Source organism: Stegostoma tigrinum, chromosome 10 (assembly GCF_030684315.1).
Source record: "Stegostoma tigrinum isolate sSteTig4 chromosome 10, sSteTig4.hap1, whole genome shotgun sequence".
NCBI lineage: Eukaryota > Metazoa > Chordata > Chondrichthyes > Orectolobiformes > Stegostomatidae > Stegostoma > Stegostoma tigrinum.
The window spans coordinates 6597190-6618695 of record NC_081363.1 but is presented as its reverse complement, the minus strand read 5'-3'; the positions used below and the strand labels follow the sequence as shown (position 1 = coordinate 6618695).

The 21506-nt window shown below is 42.9% G+C and overlaps 1 protein-coding gene across 8 annotated transcripts in view; it reads right to left on the bottom strand.

Annotated features, from left to right (window-relative positions):
* Positions 1–21506, bottom strand: part of dicer1 (dicer 1, ribonuclease type III) — a 173696-nt gene that overhangs the window by 55886 nt on the left and 96304 nt on the right. For all 8 annotated transcript variants that reach the window (XM_059648939.1, XM_059648940.1, XM_059648934.1 and 5 more), the window contains 7 exons: positions 17362–17494; positions 16385–16460; positions 16155–16294; positions 14754–14933; positions 10705–10918; positions 9701–9854; positions 2113–2295 (listed from right to left, as the gene is read on the bottom strand). In XM_059648939.1, coding sequence (XP_059504922.1) covers positions 2113–2295; positions 9701–9854; positions 10705–10918; positions 14754–14933; positions 16155–16294; positions 16385–16460; positions 17362–17494 — 1080 coding nt within the window. The remainder of the gene's footprint in view (positions 1–2112; positions 2296–9700; positions 9855–10704; positions 10919–14753; positions 14934–16154; positions 16295–16384; positions 16461–17361; positions 17495–21506) is intronic.

Sequence of the window (21506 nt, the reverse complement as noted above, 5' to 3'; positions counted from 1 at the left end):
AAGCCTTTCTTCCCCCAAAGGGCCCGTATCCGAAAATCACAAATTCACTATCTGAAATAAAGCTGGTGCTGATGTTTTCAGTTAAAGAAATCCTGACTTGATTATCAAGATGGGTAAATGGGCTACTCCATATCTAAACTTCCCCATTCTAATGAGCAATTCAGAGATTCTAAACAACTCCAGCAGTTTCTGCTAACCATCTCTCCCTGCCTTCAATGGAACAGTAATACTTTACTGGAGCTCAGTGCAACTATGTCCTTGCAAGAACATAGAACATAACAGCACAGTACAGGCCCTTCGGCCCTCGATGTTGTGCCGACCTGTCATACCGATCTGAAGCCCATCTAACCTACACTATTCCATGTACGTCCATATGCTTGTCCAATGATGACTTAAATGTACTTAAAGATGGCGAATCTACTACCGTTGCAGGCAAAGCATTCCATTCCCTTACTACTGTCTGAGTAAAGAAACTACCTCTGACATCTGTCCTATATCTTTCACCCTTCAATTTAAAGCTATGCCCCCTCATGCTCGCCATCACCATCCTAGGAAAAAGGCTCTCCCTATCCACCCTATCTAACCCTCTGATTATTTTATATGTTTCAATTAAGTCACCTCTCAACCTTCTTCTCTCTAATGAAAACAGCCTCAAGTTCCTCAGCCTTTCCTCGTAAGACCTTCCCTCCATACCAGGCAACATCCTAGTAAATCTCCTCTGCACCCTTTCCAAAGCTTCCACATCCTTCTTACAATGCGGTGACCAGAACTGTATGCCATACTCCAAGTGCGGCCACACCAGAGTTTTGTACAGCTTCACCATAACCTCTTAGTTCTAGAACTCGATCCCTCTATTAATAAAAGCTAAAACACTGTACGCCTTCTTAACAGCCCTGTCAACCTGGGTGGCAACTTTCAAGGATCTGTGTACATGGACACCGAGATCTCTCTGCTCATCTACACTACTAAGAATCTTACCATTAGCCCAGTACTTTGCCTTCCGGAGTTACTGATTTTGTTCATGGCACGAAGAAAACGTATCTTTATAATATATATTATAATCTATATTCAATATCCCCTACTGTAGAAAATGTAGTGCTCATGGTACATTATCATGCACATACACTGTCAAGCAGAAGGTGCTTGCGAATGAAAGTGGGTATCCTGGAATATTTCCCTCCACTTTCAAACTTTTGGTAGTGACTAATGGAAGCCCCAACTATAACTAGATTGGTTACCCTAGACCTCCTCAATCTAAAGGCATTCCTGCACCGTTGGCTTCTTACCCACTGTGTTATAGGAGGAGACCCTTTTTAAAGCTCACATTGGTAAAAGGGTACCTAAAAAACTCAGTAATCAACTTGAAAATTTTGTGTCATTTAGAGACCTAGAACACACTGTCCAAGTGTGTGATGGACGCAGATTCAAATGCAACTTTCAAAAGGAAACTAGATAAATAATTGCAAATGTTCCAAGATGAAGACAAAAGCACAGCTGAATGAAATAATTGACAATCTCACAAAAAGTGGGCACAGACTTGGTGGGCTGAATTCTCTTCTTTTCTGTATTACAGCATTCTCTATAGCAGCTCAGCCAAGGAGTATTCTTTCCCCCACCACCACTGAAGTCAGGCACTTAAATTTAGCAAACCATACAAGTTTACAGCAATTTTATTGCAGCCAGATACACTTCACAACTCAAATGAGTACATAAATTGGCTAGGATTTAGAACATGCTATCCAAGGTGGTGATGGAGACAGTTGGAAAATTTATGCAGAAGCAGATAAGCAAAAAATTGGCAGGAATGTGGGGGGAAAAGTGGGGGAGTGCAATTGATTTGTACATAGAGACTAGAGGTACTAGGTTCATACACAGAAACTGCTGGTACAGGAACATACCAAAATGCTTTCAGCACAACAGAACTGCCTGCCTCTTCAAATATTTCCACAACTCCAGGGCAAAAGAAGACATGTTTAATTTTTTTAAAAATCCAATTGAGCACACCACTATGCAGCCACTGGATGGCTCCAAAGGGCTCTTTAAGACACACAGAAGCGTAACAATTCTGCACAATTTCAGCAAGTGCCAGGTGACTCGGTATGATGGTCTTACCTGGACGATGTGTGGTCCACATCCAGTAAGGGCTGGTTCAGGTTGGTCAAATCAAGATTGTATTTGGTTTTGTAATACTCTGCAAATGTTTCATACTCAGGGGAAGGGAATTTACTCAGAGGTGTGAGGTCGGTGTACACATCAGCCACGTAAAAGCGATGAGGCTGGTCAAAGTTTCGATACCTACATGCAAAGGAAAATCATAGTTCAAACTACATCAAGATTTCTGAACGAGCAGCAACTCCACAAGGCTCTTTCAACAGCACCTTGCAAACCCACAATCGCTACTGCCTGGAAGGACAGGGGCAACAGAAACATGAGACCATCGCCACCCATTAGTTGTCCTCCAAGCCACACATCATCCTGACTTGGATCTATATTGTCATTCCTTCACTAACACTGGGTCAAAACCTTTGAACTACATTAATGGGCCTGATCCAACACTCCATGGACTGCAAGTGGTTCAGGGGATGGGCAATAAACGCCTAGCCAGCAATGTCAAAACCTTTCAACGAAAAACTTCTTTAAAAAAAATTAGATAAACCCAAGAAAGCCCAGACAACGTAGCTTTAGAAAAGCATGTGAAAGTTACATTTTTGAGATCCAATGTAAAAAAGAATTGCTCAACAACTTGCATTCCAAAGCATTATCAAATTTCACTTGCAGACACACTGGCATTATTAAGATGTAAGATTATCAAACCGCACTCCAAATAAGCTTAGGTGATGAAGTCTTAAATAACAATTGGAAGAGGTAGACAGTCATTGGACATTAAGATCAATTCTTATATTAGGCAGCGTTTGACAAAATTTAATAGAATAATTGTTACAGGGGCACAATCAAGAGAAACAACATAAAAGAGCGCAAATTTAGGAATGGCATGTTGCTTTCCTGGTGCTAGGATTAAGGACATTTCTAAACGATTCAAACATATTCTTAAAAGGTTAGATTGAGAAGCTGGAAATTATTGTACACATTGGTAGGAATGATGTTTTTAGATCAAAGCTTTACAGAGTCAATTTAAGAGGTCAGACAGAAGATATTAAAAAAACCTAAAAAGTAGTAATCAGAGATAATGGGAACTGCAGATGCCGGAGAATCCAAGATAATAAAATGTGAGGCTGGATGAACACAGCAGGCCCAGCAGCATCTCAGGAGCACAAAAGCTGACGTTTCGGGCCTAGACCCTTCATCAGAGAGGGGGATGGGGAGAGGGAACTGGAATAAATAGGGAGAAGGGGGGAGGCGGACCGAAGATGGGAGAGTAAAGAAGATAGGTGGAGACAGTATAGGTGGGGAGGTAGGGAGGGGATAGGTCAGTCCAGGGAAGACGGACAGGTCAAGGAGGTGGGATGAGGTTAGTAGGTAGATGGGGGTGCAGCTTGGGGTGGGAGGAAGGGATGGGTGAGAGGAAGAACCGGTTAGGGAGGCGGAAGCAGAGACAGGTTGGACTGGTTTTGGGATGCTGGGGGTGGGAGAGAAGAGCTGGGCTGGTTGTGTGGTGCGGTGGAGGGAGGGGACGAACTGGGCTGGTTTAGGGATGCAGTAGGGGAAGGGGAGATTTTGAAACTGGTGAAGTCCACATTGATATCATTAGGCTGCAGGGTTCCCAGGCGGAATATGAGTTGCTGTTCCTGCAACCTTCGGGTGGCATCATTGTGGCACTGTAGGAGGCCCATGATGGACATGTCGTCTAGGGAATGGGAGGGGGAGTGGAAATGGTTTGCAACTGGGAGGTGCAGTTGTTTGTTGCGAACTGAGCGGAGGTGTTCTGCAAAGCGGTCCCCAAGCCTCCGCTTGGTTTCCCCAATGTCGAGGAGGCCACACCGGGTACAGTGGATGCAGTATACCACATTGGCAGATGTGCAGGTGAACCTCTGCTTAATGTGGAAAGTCATCTTGGGGCCTGGGATAGGGGTGAGGGAGGAGGTGTGGGGGCAAGTGTAGCATTTCCTGTGGTTGCAGGGGAAGGTGCCGGGTGTGGTGGGGTTGGAGGGCAGTGTGGAGCGAACAAGGGAGTCACGGAGAGAGTGGTCTCTCTGGAAAGCAGACAGGGGTGGGGATGGAAAAATGTCTTGGGTGGTGGGGTTGGATTGTAAATGGCGAAAGTGTCGGAGGATGATGCGTTGTATCCGGAGGTTGGTAGGGTGGTGTGTGAGAACGAGGGGGATCCTCTTAGAGCGGTTGTGGCGGGGGCGGGGTGTGAGGGATGTGTTGCGGGAAATACGGGAGACGCGGTCAAGGGCGTTCTCGATCACTGTGGGGGGAAAGTTGCGGTCCTTGAACAACTTGGACATCTGGGATGTGCGGGAGTGGAATGTCTTATCGTGGGAGCAGATGCGACAGAGGCGGAGGAATTGGGAATAGGGGATGGAATTTTTGCAGGAGGGTAGGTGGGAGGAGGTGTATTCTAGGTAGCTGTGGGAGTCGGTGGGCTTGAAATGGACATCAGTTACAAGCTGGTTGCCCGAGATGGAGACTGAGAGGTCCAGGAAGGTGAGGGATGTGCTGGAGATGGCCCAGGTGAACTGAAGGTTGGGGTGGAAGGTGTTGGTGAAGTGGATGAACTGTTCGAGCTCCTCTGGGGAGCACGAGGCGGCGCCGATACAGTCATCAATGTACCGGAGGAAGAGGTGGGGTTTGGGGCCTGTGTAGGTGCGGAAGAGGGACTGTTCCACGTAACACATTTCCCGCAACACATCCCTCACACCCCGCCCCCGCCCTAAGAGGATCCCCCTCGTTCTCACACACCACCCTACCAACCTCCGGATACAACGCATCATCCTCCGACACTTCCGCCATTTACAATCCGACCCCACCACCCAAGACATTTTTCCATCCCCACCCCTGTCTGCTTTCCAGAGAGACCACTCTCTCCGTGACTCCCTTGTTCGCTCCACACTGCCCTCCAACCCCACCACACCCGGCACCTTCCCCTGCAACCACAGGAAATGCTACACTTGCCCCCACACCTCCTCCCTCACCCCTATCCCAGGCCCCAAGATGACTTTCCACATTAAGCAGAAGTTCACCTGCACATCTGCCAATGTGGTATACTGCATCCACTGTACCCGGTGTAGCTTCCTCTACATTGGGGAAACCAAGCGGAGGCTTGGAGACCGCTTTGCAGAACACCTCCGCTCAGTTCGCAACAAACAACTGCACCTCCCAGTCGCAAACCAATTCCACTCCCCCTCCCATTCTTTAGATGACATGTCCATCATGGGCCTCCTGCAGTGCCACAATGATGCCACCCGAAGGTTGCAGGAACAGCAACTCATATTCCTCCTGGGAACCCTGCAGCCATATGGTATCAATGTGGACTTCACCAGTTTCAAAATCTCCCCTTCCCCCACCGCATCCCTAAACCAGCCCAGTTCGTCCTCTCCCCCCACTGCACCACACAACCAGCCCAGCTCTTCCCCCCCACCCACTGCATCCCAAAACCAGTCCAACCTGTCTCTGCCTCTCTAACCGGTACTTCTTCTCACCCATCCCTTCCTCCCACCCCAAGCCGCACCTCCATCTCCTACCTACCAACCTCATCCCACCTCCTTGACCTGTCCGTCTTCCCTGGACTCACCTATCCCCTCCCTACCTATACTCTCTCCACCTATCTTCTTTTCTCTCCATCTTCGGTCCGCCTCTCCCTCTCTCCCTATTTATTCCAGAACCCTCACCCCATCCCCCTCTCTGATGAAGGGTCTAGGCCCGAAACGTCAGCTTTTGTGCTCCTGAGATGCTGCTTGGCCTGCTGTGTTCATCCAGACTCACATTTTATTATCTAAAAAGCAGTAATATCTGGTTTACTCCTAACGTCAAACTCAAATGAGGGAAGTAACAAAAGGGTAAAGGAGATAAATCAGTGGCAGAAGAGGTCGTGAATTGTTCAGGTATTCAGGTTTTTGGACAATTGGAATCTCTTCTGGGATGGAAAGGCTTAACTTGAACTGGAGAGAGACCAAAATCTTATCAGGGAAGTTTGCTTATTCCATTAAGGGAGAATTTATACTGCTAAAATGGCTGTTGGTGGGGTGGGGACTGTTGGAGGTATTCCGTATAACAGTGTAACTAGAAAGAATGATGAGAAAGGTTCCGAGTGTGAAGGGAGAAAATCAATTAGAAAAGACAGACAACAGAAAGTCAGTGTACACAGTAACTCTGAAGAACTAAATTGTGTTTATTTCAATGCAGGGGGTCATACAGGTAAGGCTGATGAACATGCCTGGAGTTTAGGAACACTGAATTGATTTCATTTATTGTCACATACCCAAGTACAGTGAAAAGTTGTTTTGGGTGCAATTCAGCAGATCACAACATACAAAGACACAAAAATCAGTGATTGAACAAAGCAAGGAACACAATGTTATAGCTGCAAAGGTAATGTAGAAAAAGCAAGATCAATATCAGATTTGAAATTTGGGAGGTCAATTCAGAACAGTAATGACAGCAGGAAGAAGCTGCTCTTGAACCTTTTGTTCTGTGTGTTTAAGCTTTTCTATCTAAGGCTGGCAGAAGAGTTTGGAAAAGATTACAACTGGGGTGAGACAGGGGTCTTCGATGATGTTGGCTGCCATTCCCTGGCAATGGGAGTTGTAGATGGAGTCAGTGGATGAAAGGTTGGCTTGCTCACAGCTTTCTGTAGTTTCTTACAGTCTTGGGGAAAGCAGTTGCTGCATCAAGCAGGGATGCATCCAGACAGAATGCTTTCTGTGGTGCATTTGTAAAAGTTGGTGAGGGTCCCTATGAACATGCCAAATTTCCTTAGCCTCCTGATGAAGAAGAAAAGTTGTGTCTTCTTGACTGTCATATCAATGCGGATGGTGCAGGGCAGATTGTTGGTGATTGTCACTTCTTGCAACTTGACGCTCTTGACTATTTCCACCTCAGCTCCATTGATGGAGATGGGAGCATGTCCTTTTCATTTCCTGAAGCCGATGATCAGCTCTTTAGCTTTGCTGACATTGAAGGAAGAGATTGCACCACATTGCCAAGCATTCTCTCACTTTCCTGTATTCTATCTTGTCATTGTTTACTATCTGACATATAAGAGTGGTGTTGTCAATGAGCTTATAGATGGGGTTCAGATGAAATTTTGCCACACAGTCATGATGTACAGGGAGTACAGAAAGGGCAGAGTAAGCATCCTTGCAGGGCGCTGCTGTTGAGGCTACGATGAATAAGACTTCAGGATATTCCATCTGGAGTCCATTTGTAGAGGGACCTAGGGACTCAGGTACATAATTCTTAGAAGTCTGCATCACATATAGACAGGGTGGTTAAAAAGGTGTTTAGCATGCTTGAAAGATATAATAAAGCTGGACAGAATTCAGAAGAGATTTACCAGGACATTGCCAGGTATGGAATGTTTGAATTTAAACAAGGCTGGGTAGGCTGGTAGCTTCTTCACTGGATTGTGGGAGGTTGGACAGTTAATCTTTATAGAGGTTTATAAAATCATCAGGAGTATGGATAGGGTTAATGGTCAGTGGCTTTGCCTAGGATGGGGGATTTCAAGACTAGGGGACACATTTTCAGGTGAGAGGAGAGAGATTTAAAGATATGAGAAGAAATTTTTTTTCACCTGTGGAATGAACTTCTGAAGGAACTGGTGGATTTGGACACAATTACATTTAAAAGACATTGGGATAAGTACATGAATAGGAAAGATTTGGAGGCAGGAACAGTTAGGTGGAACTAACTTGGCATGAAGTGATTGGACCTGAAGGGTCTGTTTCTGTCCTGTATGACTCAAAGTGACACACTGTAATGCAGTTTTAAGAAAAACAATGAGGCAATGATCAGAGAAAGGGTCAGAGCACCAGCTGCTCCAGGACCCCCTGTTTAGATACAAATTATATTTTAGATACTCATTATAATTGAAGCAATTAGAAGTGACACACAGATTATTGGCTCTGATCAGGTGCCTCCCAAAACTTTGCAGCATGCTAGGAATGCGATTGCTGGGCTCCTTCCAAAGATATCTGTATTATCAACAGTCAAGGGTGAGATGCCAGAAGACTGGAGGTTGGCTAATGTGGTGCCATTATTTAAGAAAGGCTGCAAGGAGAAGCCAGGGAACTATTGACCAGTGAGCCTTATGTCAGTTGAAAGAAGAACTGGCATTACTTGAACTCCACTGGAAAATCTAACCGAATAATAGATTATTTAACTACTAAAAAGCAAATGTTCCAATAGAGTAACATCCCATAAACACATCCTTGGCAAAGGTAAATTTAGTAAAGAGATTGTCTCACGTGATTCTGAAGGTAGACAGAGAACCCAAGTTTGTAGCTGTAGCAACAGCTTTCACAACCATCTTCAAAACCCTTTTAACTACTGATATCTAAACTAAAAATCCTGGTTCTGTGGGAGCCTGACTCCACACATTCATGCTGCTTCAATTGTTCCAACTTTTCAAAAACACCCAAAGCCTCACAACCTGTTTAGTTTATTGGCTTGGATGAGATAATGATGTTTAATGGCAAGAAGATATTCACGTTGCTGACCTTTAATAAGCTAGCTCATCACTCAAATTGGAAGGTTACTGAATACTGACTGTCTAGTAAGGGAACTTCTAGATACTGCAACTCCATCACCCAGCATCTTAGAACCAAGGAATGCAATTTGACACCATAGGTCTGTGTCAAAATTACTATGGTACTGCCTTTGGAAAATGTGAAGTGTTTCAGAATAATTCACTTCTCACTTATTTGCCTTAACGAAAGCAAGGCTGCAAAGTCTTTGTGTGGAAAACCATCTCCATAAATCTATAGCTATAAGGCAGCAGGTATTCAATGCGGAGGCCATGGCCTAGACTGCTAACCTGTAAACCTAAGTAATGTTCTGGGGACCTTGGCTTGAATACTGCCATGGCAGAGGGTGGCATGTGAATTCAATAAAAATCTGGAATTAGGGGTTTTACGCTGGCCATTAAACCATCGTCAATTGTCAGAAAAACTCATTTGGGTCACGAATATCCTTTAGGGACAGAAACTATGATCCTTATCTGGTCTGGCCTACATGTGACTCCAGACATGTAGCTGACTCTTACCTGCCCTCTGGGCAATTAGAGATAGTCAATAAATGCTGGCTTAGCCAGCAATGCCCTTATTTCATGAATGAATAGAAAAGTCTTGCTTTCTACCAGCATATTAACAGATGCAGAACAAGATATCTTTCTCTTCAACCAAATGATGCACGGAAATTAATTTGCAGTGACAAGGTAGACATACGGAAGTGAGTCATTTCATTGCTCTGTATGTTTGTGGACTGAAATGAGAAAAAGAACTGGTTTAAAACTACGACTGTAGAAGGAATTGCTGTACTTTTTACAAGTTACTGAAAATTCTTTGCAAAACTGCTGCTTTGTTCAACAAACGAGAGAAGCTGATTGCAGACAAGCTAGTACCAGATTTGGCTAGCAAAAAATAGCAGATTGCTTTGTACAGTTGTGACCAGCTGTGGGACGAAAAAGTGTATGTGCCTGCCAACAGCTATGTTAAAATGTTAATGTTAAAAATAAAGGAAAGCACAAGGCATATAGAGTAAACAACGATGGATTAAAGCAAAGGAAGAATTTTCCTACCTTGGAATGATAACTGCATCCTGGTAGTCTTCCAGATTAAACATGAAGGGTTTCTCTTTTGTATAGTGTGTATTGGGAATGCCTGTGCGCGCTTCTGACCTTTCTATATCTTCCATAAAGGTGAAGTCGATATCCAAGTGGTTGGAATCATCAACTATGAAAGGAAATATTTTACAAATTAGTTCTTCTCCAATAACCAGTAAAGTTCATCTACTATAATAATGAACACAAAGTGGTAGCTAGAAGAGAGATGCAAATAGTAACAAGATATGGCTGACACTTTTTGGTGCTCACAACTTAAAATGGGTATTTCTAAAAATTCTTTTGGTGGTCACAACTTAATGAGTATTTAGGCTTATACCAGAGCACATATTTGTATAGTTTGCATCTTAGCAAAGTGACTTTGGCACACCAGTTTTAGTGCTTTTGAACCTATAGCTGTCAGAGAGGTGGTCAATGGCACTCCAGCCATGGCCATCTTTATGACTGTCTCATAATCTCACAACTGTTGTTGTGCAACACTGTTCTTGTGTGGTATTTAATTCAGTACCTTATGATTCTTAGACGAGTGTTTCAGATATTGAATGAGAATTTCACAGCCCTGAATTACGTTCTGCTGAAAGCATATGTAAAAACTTCCCATACAACAACTGAAGGAGTTTTATATTTGCACAAGACCAATACTAAGCTTCATTAAGACGGCAGTGAAGGAGTCTTGTGGCGCAGTGGCTAATGTCCCTGTCTGAGTCAGAATCTCCAGTTTCACTTTCCACCCACAAGGATTAAAAAAACGTTCATAACATAGCCCATAGAAAGCTTCCGAGACAGCCTGTTCAACGTGGAACGCTCCTCTCTAGCTACAGCCTCTGCTGACCTGTTGGCAACCTGTACTAGGGAAACTAGCTATGGAAACAGGCAGAAACAGATGTATTAGCTGCCTCGGGCATCACCATACGCCAGAAACTTTTAAGTTTATATAAACTACAAATATTGATACAGCGTACCTTTATCAAGAGGTAAAACACAATAGGCTGCATCAGCTTCCGTAGGCTTGAATTCTAGTGCAGGTTTCTCCAGACGAAGAATGTGAGAGAAGATATACTGATGTAGCCTAGTGATCAGTTCCAGCTGCTTTGTACTCAATGTGAAGTCTAATTTTCGCAGTTCAATAGATATGGTAACCTCACCAGAGCGAGTGTATACTGGAAAATGAGGAATCTGCCAAGGAGAAAAATCAATTTTGTTGAGTTAATATGATTATATTCTGTATTGTTAGTGTGAATTACTCATGTACAGTTCACATTGTTTACACATACATGCAAAATGCAGAAGTTTTTTTTCCCCCGCCATAAATTGGATTGGAAAGATACTTTTCCATGGAGAAGTATTGCCAAATTGGAATTGAGCTGCACAAAAGTGTTGAAGATGGGCAAGATTAGGGAGGTGTAAGTAGGTGATGCTGGTGGGCAAGTTTTTATGCAGTCAAAAGCTCCATTCTGTCAAAAGACAATATAAAAGCCCCAAAATATCTGGTTCAACATGTAGGTAAATGCAATGCAGATGGATCAACTCAGTTGTGAGCTTATAGGGGCAGCCACAGGCAATGGCTTCAATTTTCCTGATAGTTAAATTTTTGCTTAGCCAGCACCAGATACTGGACGAACAATCTCACAAGTCAGAGACAGTAGAGAGGTGCTGTTGAGATAGAGCTGGGCTTTATCAGTTCATATGTAAAAACTTAATGCATTTTTATATGATATAGCTGAGGAACAGCAAATAGATAAGAAATGGGAGTGGCCAAGGACAGATCAATGGAATCACTAAAGATCAGTGCAGATGTATTCAGAAACCATTGCAGCAGACTCTGATTATGACTGATAGAAACAGATCATACTGTAACACTATCAATCAGCTTGACAACTGAGAACATAAAATAATAGTGCGATCATCCATAATTGAAGGCTGTAGATAGACAAAAACTAGGAGGGGTCGTTTACCTTTCTCAAAGGATACTATTGTGACTTTGGTAAAGGATATTTCAATGAGGCAACAGTGGAAACTCAACTGGAAGGATTCTGACATGGAGTGACAGACTCAGATTTGAGACGTGACAGCAAATTCAAGGACTTTGGGAGGAAAGTATGGCTGAAGGTGGGGTCGCAATTTGCGAGGATACAGAAGTCAGGTTTTTCACCAAGTATTATCTAGGGAAATAGACAAGTCAAATTTAAACTGAACCCAAAAATGGAGGTCGTAGTATTTGGGAACTGAGAGTAAACACCCAAATTATCTGCGATGGCAGACGCACTTGGTTTCGGATAGATCATAATGAGGCATTCCACGCCAACTACTACCAAATCGAACATATTCTAAACTGTGTGCAAAAGAACAGGTCAAGTTAATTTGAATTTTTTAAAAAAATAACTTGATTTGTGTTTAATAAAAAGCACCAAATTTGTCTCAGATATTTGTTTTGCAATTAACTCTTTCTTCCAAGAAGAAATATGATTGAACTTTTGTGGTAGTCATCCTGCCTTGAAGTTGTAGAAAGCCAATATGCTGTGACAGTGCAGGGCTATCGTGTTGTAGAATTTCCAATCACACCACCATAACCATGGAGAGCTAGTTAACTTTAGTAACTCTTCACAGGCAAAAGTAACTCACAAAGAGCAACTTAATATCAGAACCTTTGTGCATCTAAGTGACTTCTGTGTATTTTTGAGACTAACATATGCTGAAGTATTTTGTCTATCCATTTCTTTCAGAAACAAATAAAGAAACAAAGAAACCTACAGCACAGGAACAGGCCCTTCGGCCCTCCAAGCCTGTGCTGATCAAGATCCTCTGTCTAGCCTGTCATCTATTTTCTAACGGTCTGTGTCCATTTGCTCCCTGCCCATCCATGTACCTGTCCAAATATATCTTAAAAGACACTAACATGTCTGCATCTACCACCTCTGCTGGCAACGCGTTCCAGGCACCCACCACCCTCTGTGTAAAGAACTTTCCACGCATATCTCCCTTAAACTTTCCTCCTCTCACTTTGAACTCATGACCCCTAGTAATTGAGTCCCCCACTCTGGGAAAAAGCTTTTTGATATCCACCCTGTCTATACCCCTCATGATTTTGTGGACCTCAATCAGGTCCCCCCTCAATCTCCGTCTTTCTAATGAAAATAATCCTAATCTACTCAACCTCTCTTCATAGCTAGCACCCTCCATACCAGGCAACATCCTGGTGAACCTCCTCTGCACCCTCTCCAAAGCATCCACATCCTTTTGGTAATGTGGCGACCAGAACTGCACACAGTACACCAAAGTCCTATACAACTGCAACATGACCTGCCAACTCTTGTACTCAATACCCCACTCAATGAAGGAAAGCCTGCCATATGCCTTTTTGACCACCCTATTGACCTGCGTCGTCACCTTCAGGGAACAATGGACCCGAACACCCAGATCTCTCTGTTCATCAATTTTCCCCAGGACTTTTCCATTTACTGTATAGTTCGCCCTTGAATTTGATCTTCCAAAATGCATCACCTTGCATTTGCCCGGATTGAACTCTATCTGCCATTTATCTGCCCAACTCTCCAGTCTATCTATATTCTGCTGTAATCTCTGACAGTCCCCTTCACTATCACCAATCTTAGAGTCATCAGCAAACTTGCTGATCAGACCACCTACACCTTCCTCCAGATCATTTACATATATCACAAACAACAGTGGTCCCAGCACAGATCCCGTGGAACACCACTGGTCACAGGTCTCCAATTTGAGAAACTCCCTTCTACTACTACCCTCTGTCTCCTGTTACCTAGCCAGTTTTTTATCCATCTAGCTGGCACACCCTGGGCCCCATGTGACTTCACTTTCTCCATCAGCCTGCCACAGGGAACCTTATCAAACGCCTTACTGAAGTCCATGCATATGACATCTACAGGCTTTCCATCAATCAACTTTGTCACATCCTCAAAGAATTCTATTAAGTTGGTAAGACATGACCTTCCCTGCACAAAACCATGTTGCCTATCACTGATAAGCCCATTTTCTTCCAAATGAGAATAGATCCTATCCCTCAGTATCTTCTCCAGTAGCTTCCCTACCACTAGTGTCAGGCTCACTGGTCGATAATTACCTGGATTATCCTTGCTGCCCTTCTTAAACAAGGGGACAACATTAGCAAGTCTCCAGTCCTCTGGGACCTCACCCGTGTCTAAGGACGCTGCAAAGATATCTGTTAAGGCCCCGGCTATTTCCTCTCTCGCTTCCCTCAGTAACCTGGGATAGATCCCATCCGGACCTGGGGACTTGTCCACCTTAATGTCTTTTAGGATACCTAACACTTCCTCCTTCCTTATGTCAACTTGACCTGGAGTAAGCAAACATCTATCCCTAACCTCAACATCCGTCATGCCCCTCTCCTTGGTGAATACCGATGCAAAGTACTCGTTAAGAATGTCACCCATTTTCTCTGAATCAGCGCATAAGTTTCCTTCTTTGTCCTTAAGTGGGCCAATCCTTTCTCTAGTTACCCTCTTGCTCTTTATATATGAATAAAAGGCTTTGGGATTTTCCTTAACCATGTTTGCCAGCAATATCTCATGTCCTCTCTTAGCCCTCTTAATCCCTCGTTTCAGATTCGCTCTACGTTCCCAATATTCTTGCAAAGCTTCGTCTGTCTTCAGTCGCCTAGACCTCATGTATGCTTCCTTTTTTCTCTTGGCATGTCTCACAATTTCACCTGTCATCCATGCTTCCCTAATCCTCATTTTCACAGGAACATGTCTCTCCTGCACGCTAATCAACCTCTCCTTAAAAGCCTCCCACATGTCAAATGTGGATTTACCTTCAAACAGTTTCTCCCAATCTATATTCCTCAGATCCTGCCGAATCTTGGTATAGTCGGCCTTCCCCCAGTTTAGTACTCTTCCTTTAGGACCACTCCTATCCTTGTCCATGAGTCAGGTTGACAATCGACAAAGATAAATAAAATGATTTACTATCTGCCTATAAAATAGCCAAACTGCATTGTAATAAGTGAATCAAGTACCCGAGGTATTGGTTTGGCAGTCAGAATCCCAAAACATCGGGTTGTATCTTCTGGTGGATACAGTTTTCTTCTTCTGAAGTTGAGCTCATCAGGAAGCGGAGTGGTTAACACCATGCCAATCACGTACAAGTAACAAGGTTGGTTTGCTTTGGGGTAACTGTTCCTCAGACATTCAGGAATCTACGCAAATAGATGGGTGTGCAGGTGGTGGTTTGTTAGGTGGTCGGGGGTGGGGGGGGAAACAGACCAAAATATTTAAAGTTATTAGCAGATATATAATTTACAGCAATATCTTTGCAGAAGTTAGAACAATGTTAACAGCTTGCAGGCACTTAACTGGATAGTAAATATACCCACAATGCTATCGGTATGTGAAGTTCAATATACTGATGTTTGTTTTAAGTTTCTAATATGAAAATGTAGAAGTTTGACATTTGATTTAAACACCTACCTTCCCCTAAGCAACTGGAACCAAAAACTATAAAGAATGGTTCTATGTAGCCATGTTTAGAATATTGTTATTTTTTCCTTAGAATGCACCATGCACGACTAAGCCTTCAGCATGGATTCTTAACAACCACGAAACTTTATTCGTCACAGGATACAAAGAACTACAAACAACATTTGGAAGGGTCACTGATTGTTAAAATCATTATCAGTACAGCCTGACTTTCATTGTTACACCTCCGCCAATTTACATTTTAGTTATCAAAGAAATAGTGGACATGAGCGGTGGCCAGGTTCAATATCCAAAGTGTGGCAGCTGGTTCCAAAATGGCAATGGTGGAGCGTGCCTTCCCCCTAATTTCTGTTTCCTGCTGTGCAGGCCTCAGGTTCACGAGCCAACACGCCTATTGGTGTGCATAAAATCTCCAAGAGGCTGCGCGATATAAAAGGCAATGCCAAAGAAGTCTCAACAAAGCTTATTATTTTCTCACAATTCATTCAGGGGACATGGGCTTCCGTGGCTGGGCCTGCATTAATTGCTCATCTCAGGTTGCTGTCGGTGAGGAGCTACCTTCCTGAACTGTTACAGCCCGTTTGATGTAGGTACACCGACAAGGCTATTAAGGATGGAATTCTAAGTTTTTAAACTCAGCATTGCTGGTGGGATGACAATATATTCCAAGTGAAGATGGTACGTAGCTTGAAAGAAACTTGCAGGTGGTGGTCTTCCCCTGTGTCACAGGCTTCAAGTGGCATTTTTCAGTCAAGGCATCTATTGCCAAACATTTTTACCATTTCATTAGAAAATTAATCACCCACCATGTTGTGGCTGCCTTCCAATGACATGCTGAAGAGCAGTAGAACCTTAAGACAACATTGCCTGCTCAAATGCTCATGCGAAGGGATTGGCTTTTAAATGTGCACTCCAGGTATAGACAGACTGTCTGGACTTACTGCTTTAGGGTAACACTGTCTCCGTTTTGTGGAACCTGGTCTCCCAGGAATACTGGTTTCTTCCTCATCATGCAAATCAAGTTCCTCTTCATATTTTACAGTTTCTTTCCCAACTGGCATTAAGTGATCATCAAGTTCACCTGCACCAAAACAGAGGAAAACTATTTTTATACTACATTTTTGGGGGGGACGGAAGACGAAAAGAAAACACGCATTTGTTCATCCCCTACCTATTTTGTGCAGTCTTTCACAACAAAGAAGGGCTGCTGCTTTCTCAGCCAATCTCGTACATGGCATTGGAGGACCCTAGGTACAAAAAAAGCATCCTCAACAGACTTGTAGCGATGGCCTGAAATAATATATTATCCTGGGCAATGTGAATTAGCGGGCGCAATTTCATCAATATGCTGGGGAGAGCAAGAGACAAAGAATAAAAAGAATACAAATACTTAAGTAGTAATGGTATTCCTCACCTCTGAATCAAATCGTTGTAGGTTCATATTCCATTCCAGAGACTTGAGCCAGTAACGTAAGGTGACAGAACTTCAGCAGTGCTGCACTTTTAGTGGTACCATCCTTTGGATGAAATACTATTCTAATGGTGGTCTTATATCCTCTCAATTGGCTATAACACATTTGAATAGCAGGGGTGCTCTGCGAGATGTTCTAGACAAATTTTATCCCTCAATAAACATCATCTATTATCGAACAATTTATCTCATGACTGTGGTATTTTGCAACATTTCCTACGTGACATATGTGAAATGCACTATAAATGCTGAAACTAAGCACCATATCAATATCTGAGGAGGAAAGACAAGCGAGAATTTGTCTTTTCTTATTCATATATTTCTTGCATATTCTGTTGAGTCAAGAGGTGTTGTGTTTGGGGTATCTGAAGGTGATAAACAAGCTCTGAAATTGCATTCTATTCCCAACACCACGAGAATGACGTTCCACACCTATCAGAAAGAGGGTTATGCTTGAGGACAACTACTACTACTTTTTAAAACCACCTTAGGCCAGTTTTGTGAAATGCTTGGATTGGCAATCTCTCTCAGTCATATTTAAAATGGACAGACAATGAATTCTTTAAAACATGAACATACATAGGAGGAGAGATAAAAATAAAGTCTTGAGTTGAAACTATGGGACAAATATTTGATCGTAGTTAAAAATTAATATCAAAAATGAAATGCTTACTCACAGTTACTGGAACACGAAGAGGCGAGTTGATGGGAAGGTAGAGTGTCGACTGAAAAGTACAGTCGGAGAGTTCCTGGGTTTTACATTTTGGAGCCAAGTGTGTGAATGGATCGCTTGGTAATCTGGCACAGTATCTTTCAGAAAAACACAAATTGTACGTATAATAAGAACTTTACACAAGAAACTTTTATTCTATTTAATCCTTTGGATCCAATCACCTCCCTGCACAAACTGAAATAATCAAGAGGAAAAAACACAAAATTAAGTTCAGTACCACACCCCATTTAACAAGACTATCAAAGGTAACTGAGTGATGCAGCCTCCAGCACAGAAAGTGGCAAAACGCTGGCAGCTGTTGCTTGTTACAGGATTTCTACACAGAACATGTTTAGACAAAGTTCCTGAATGGGCATGACGAATTAATGTAATTAGTCCCATATAAAGCAAAATTCAGAAGTTCCATTTATAATGGAAACTTGAACAAAATGCTGGAGAAATTCAACAGGTCTAGTAGCATCTGTGGAGATAGAAACAAAGATAATGACTGCACTCTGGTACAACTTAGAATGACTTACCAAACTCTCAACTTTAATTCTGTTTCTCTCTCCACAGATACTACCAGACCCACTGAGTTTCTCCATCATTTTGAATGTTTGTTTCAGATTTCTAGTATCTGTAAATTTTGCTTTAATAATGGAAACTTTCTGCACAACCATATAATTGCCAGAATTTCCCCCACTTTCTGCACAACCATATAATTGCCAGAATTTCCCCCACTTTCAATTGCTGCATTGCGTACACAAGGACAAGGTGGTGGTTTTGGCCATTTGGCTTGTTGAACCTGTTCCACCATTCAGTAAGCTCATGTCCAGTCTTCTATTCTAGCTCTATATTTCTACACTGTCTTCATAGCCCTTCAAAGCTCTATCACATTCGTCATGAACATACTCAACTGGTACCACTACAGGAGATTGCAGAAAAGTAGAAAACTGTTACAATTATTTAAATTAAGGTTCTCCTCCAAGGATAGAATTAAGATATAATGTACAATGTCACTTGTGAAGTCACTTATTGGGGCTTTAAAACAGATAATAAAATACAGCGAACTTTGTTTTAACCGGCACCTAATGAACCAGCACTCTCGATAAACTGGCAAAGACGAAATACCTGAAATGCCAGAAGCTTACCGTATTATCACGATCTCAGAGTAGTCAATGGATGGTGTAAGTGAGAAGGTTCTTTTTATTTAAATTATTATTTATGCCTTGAATAAAATGTAACAGGGATGTGTATACCCTCTGCATTATGCTTCTATTACTTGGTGTGCATTTTTATATTGATTATGTGACCCTCTTGATCAACTGGTACATTCCTAGTCTCATAGGTGCTGGACAAAGTTTTTTATAGTACTAAATTACAGACTGATATTAATGCACTTATAAATGTCTTGCATAGGACTGAATGTTACACAAAATACTTCGGTATAAAGTTACCACCTGCGGACAAGCCATGTGATATGTATGCATGGCCACTGCAGAATCAGTCACAGAAAGATATTTAAAGAGCCCTCTTGATTGTTTAGCCAGGGTGGATAAAGTAGGGGGGAGAAAAGTCTTAACAGCCTTTCAGTGGCAAAGTACCAATTTTGTTTTAAAACAAGTCATCGTGGTTCGGCCCACAATTAGATTGAGGAAAATTGTCTGGAGTACTCCTTGACATCTAAATATTGAAAAGCAGGTTCAAATAAAGGACACCAGAATGGCAGCTTAAGTGCACGTCATTTGTATGCCAGAGACCATAAAACCATAAGACACAGAAGTATGTTACAAGCTTTGCGTTGAAATTTCTAAGAATATACACTGGAAAAGGGTATAAAATGGCACCAGAATCAGAAGGCTGTAAACTGAAGGCCCATTGTAAAGACCAGGCTATATCTAGGGTGACATACCAGTACAATACTGGAGGAGAGCAGCATAATTAGAACCTTGGATTAACCCTTCAACCTATCATGTGGATGCAGACGATCCGAGGGCACCATTCCAAGTCTGACATTATATTGATCCTGTCTTCCTTTTTAAAATTCACTCACGGTACAGGCCTTTGCTTCTAGGTTTGCATTTATTGCTCCTCCTGAACTGCCCTACAAACGGCAGTGGTGAGCGACTTTTGTGAACTACAGCAACACGCATGGCGTTGTTAGGGAGAATTTTTGACCCAGTGACAAAGGAGGAATGGCATTATTGCTTCAGTTCAGAATGGCATGTGTTGCATGGCCAGTAGGGGTAACCGAAACTGGGGGCACTCTCCAGTGCATGGCATCAGGGGCAATTACTAACTTCAAAACCTCAAGTTTTGGCTTCTTCCCTAGCTCCTGAAAGTCACACCATAGGACCTCTATCTCTGCCCCCTCTGTTGTTGGTACTGATGCATGCAACCTTTGGCTTACCCCTGCAGAACATTCTGCAAACTGATGCCTTTTGCCCTGGCATCAAGATAATACTATGCAGTTCTCTTGAAGACTGTTACAGAAATGCCTTCCCCTCCCCCAATTATGGAATGCCTTCCAACAGTTCCAATTCTACTCTTCATTGTTCCTTTCTGTGCACTGCCTAGCTCATAGGTGTCACGGCCTGGTTTATACCGACTACTCACTTGCAAGAAACACATGTCTGAAACATCCTGTACTTCCCCGCCTTTTTCTACTGTCCAAGACGGCCATCCCTCAGTTTGAACTTGTATCCACTATGGAGTGATCAACTCAGTTGCTCAAGCTCACAAACCCCACCAATGGAGCACTTAGCATGCACAAAGAGAACATAGAACATAACAGCACAGTACAGGCCCTTCGGCCCTCGATGTTGTGCCGACCTGTCATACCGATCTCAAGCCCATCTAACCTTCACTATTCCATGTACGTCCATATGCTTGTCCAATGATGATTTAAATGTACCTAAAGTTGGCGAATCTACTACCGTTGCAGGCAAAGCGTTCCATTCCCTTACTACTCTCTGGGTAAAGAAACTACCTCTGACATCTGTCCTATATCTTTCACCCCTCAATTTAAAGCTATGCCCCCTCGTGCTCGCTGTCACCATCCTAGGAAAGAGGCTCTCCCGATCCACCCTATCTTACCCTCTGATTATTTTATATGTTTCAATTAAGTCACCTCTCAACCTCTTCTCTCTAATGAAAACAGCCTCAAGTCCCTCAGCCTTTCCTCGTAAGACCTTCCCTCCATACCAGGCAACATCCTAGTAAATCTCCTCTGCACTCTTTCCAAAGCTTCCACATCCTTCTTATAATGCGGTGACCAGAACTGCACACAATACTCCAAATGCGGCCGCACCAGAGTTTTGTACAGTTTCACCATAACCTCTTGGTTCCGGAACTCGATCCCTCTATTAATAAAAGCTAAAACACTGTACGCCTTCTTAACAGCCATGTCAACCTGGGTGGCAACGTTCAAGGATCTGTGTACATCGACACAGAGATCTCTCTGCTCATCTACACTACTAAGAATCTTACCATTAGCCCTGTACTTTGCCTTCTGGTTATTCCTACCAAAGTGCATCACCTCACACTTGTCTGCATTAAACTCCATTTGCCACCTCTCAGCCCAGCTCTGCAGCTTATCTATGTCTCTCTGCAACCTACAGCATCCTTCGTCACTATCCACAACTCCACCGACCTTAGTGTCATTTACAAATTTACTAACGCATCTTTCTACGCCCTCATCCAAGTCATTTATAAAAATGACAAACAGCAGTGGACCCAACACCGACCCTTGCGGTACACCACTAGTAACTACTCTCCAGAATGAACATTTCCCATCAACTACCACCCTCTGTCTTCTTTCGGCAAGCCAATTTCCGATCCAAACTGCTATATCTCCCACAATTCCATTCCTCTGCATTTTGTACAATAGCCTATTGTGGGGAACCTTATCGAACGCCTTGCTGAAATCCATATACACCACATCAACCGGTTTACTCTCATCTACCTGTTTGGTCACCTTCTCAAAGAACTCAATAAGGTTTGTGAGGCATGACCTTCCCTTCACAAAACCGTGCTGACTATCCCTAATCAATTTATTCTTTTCTAGATGATTATAAATCCTATCCCTTATAACCTTTTCCAACACTTTAC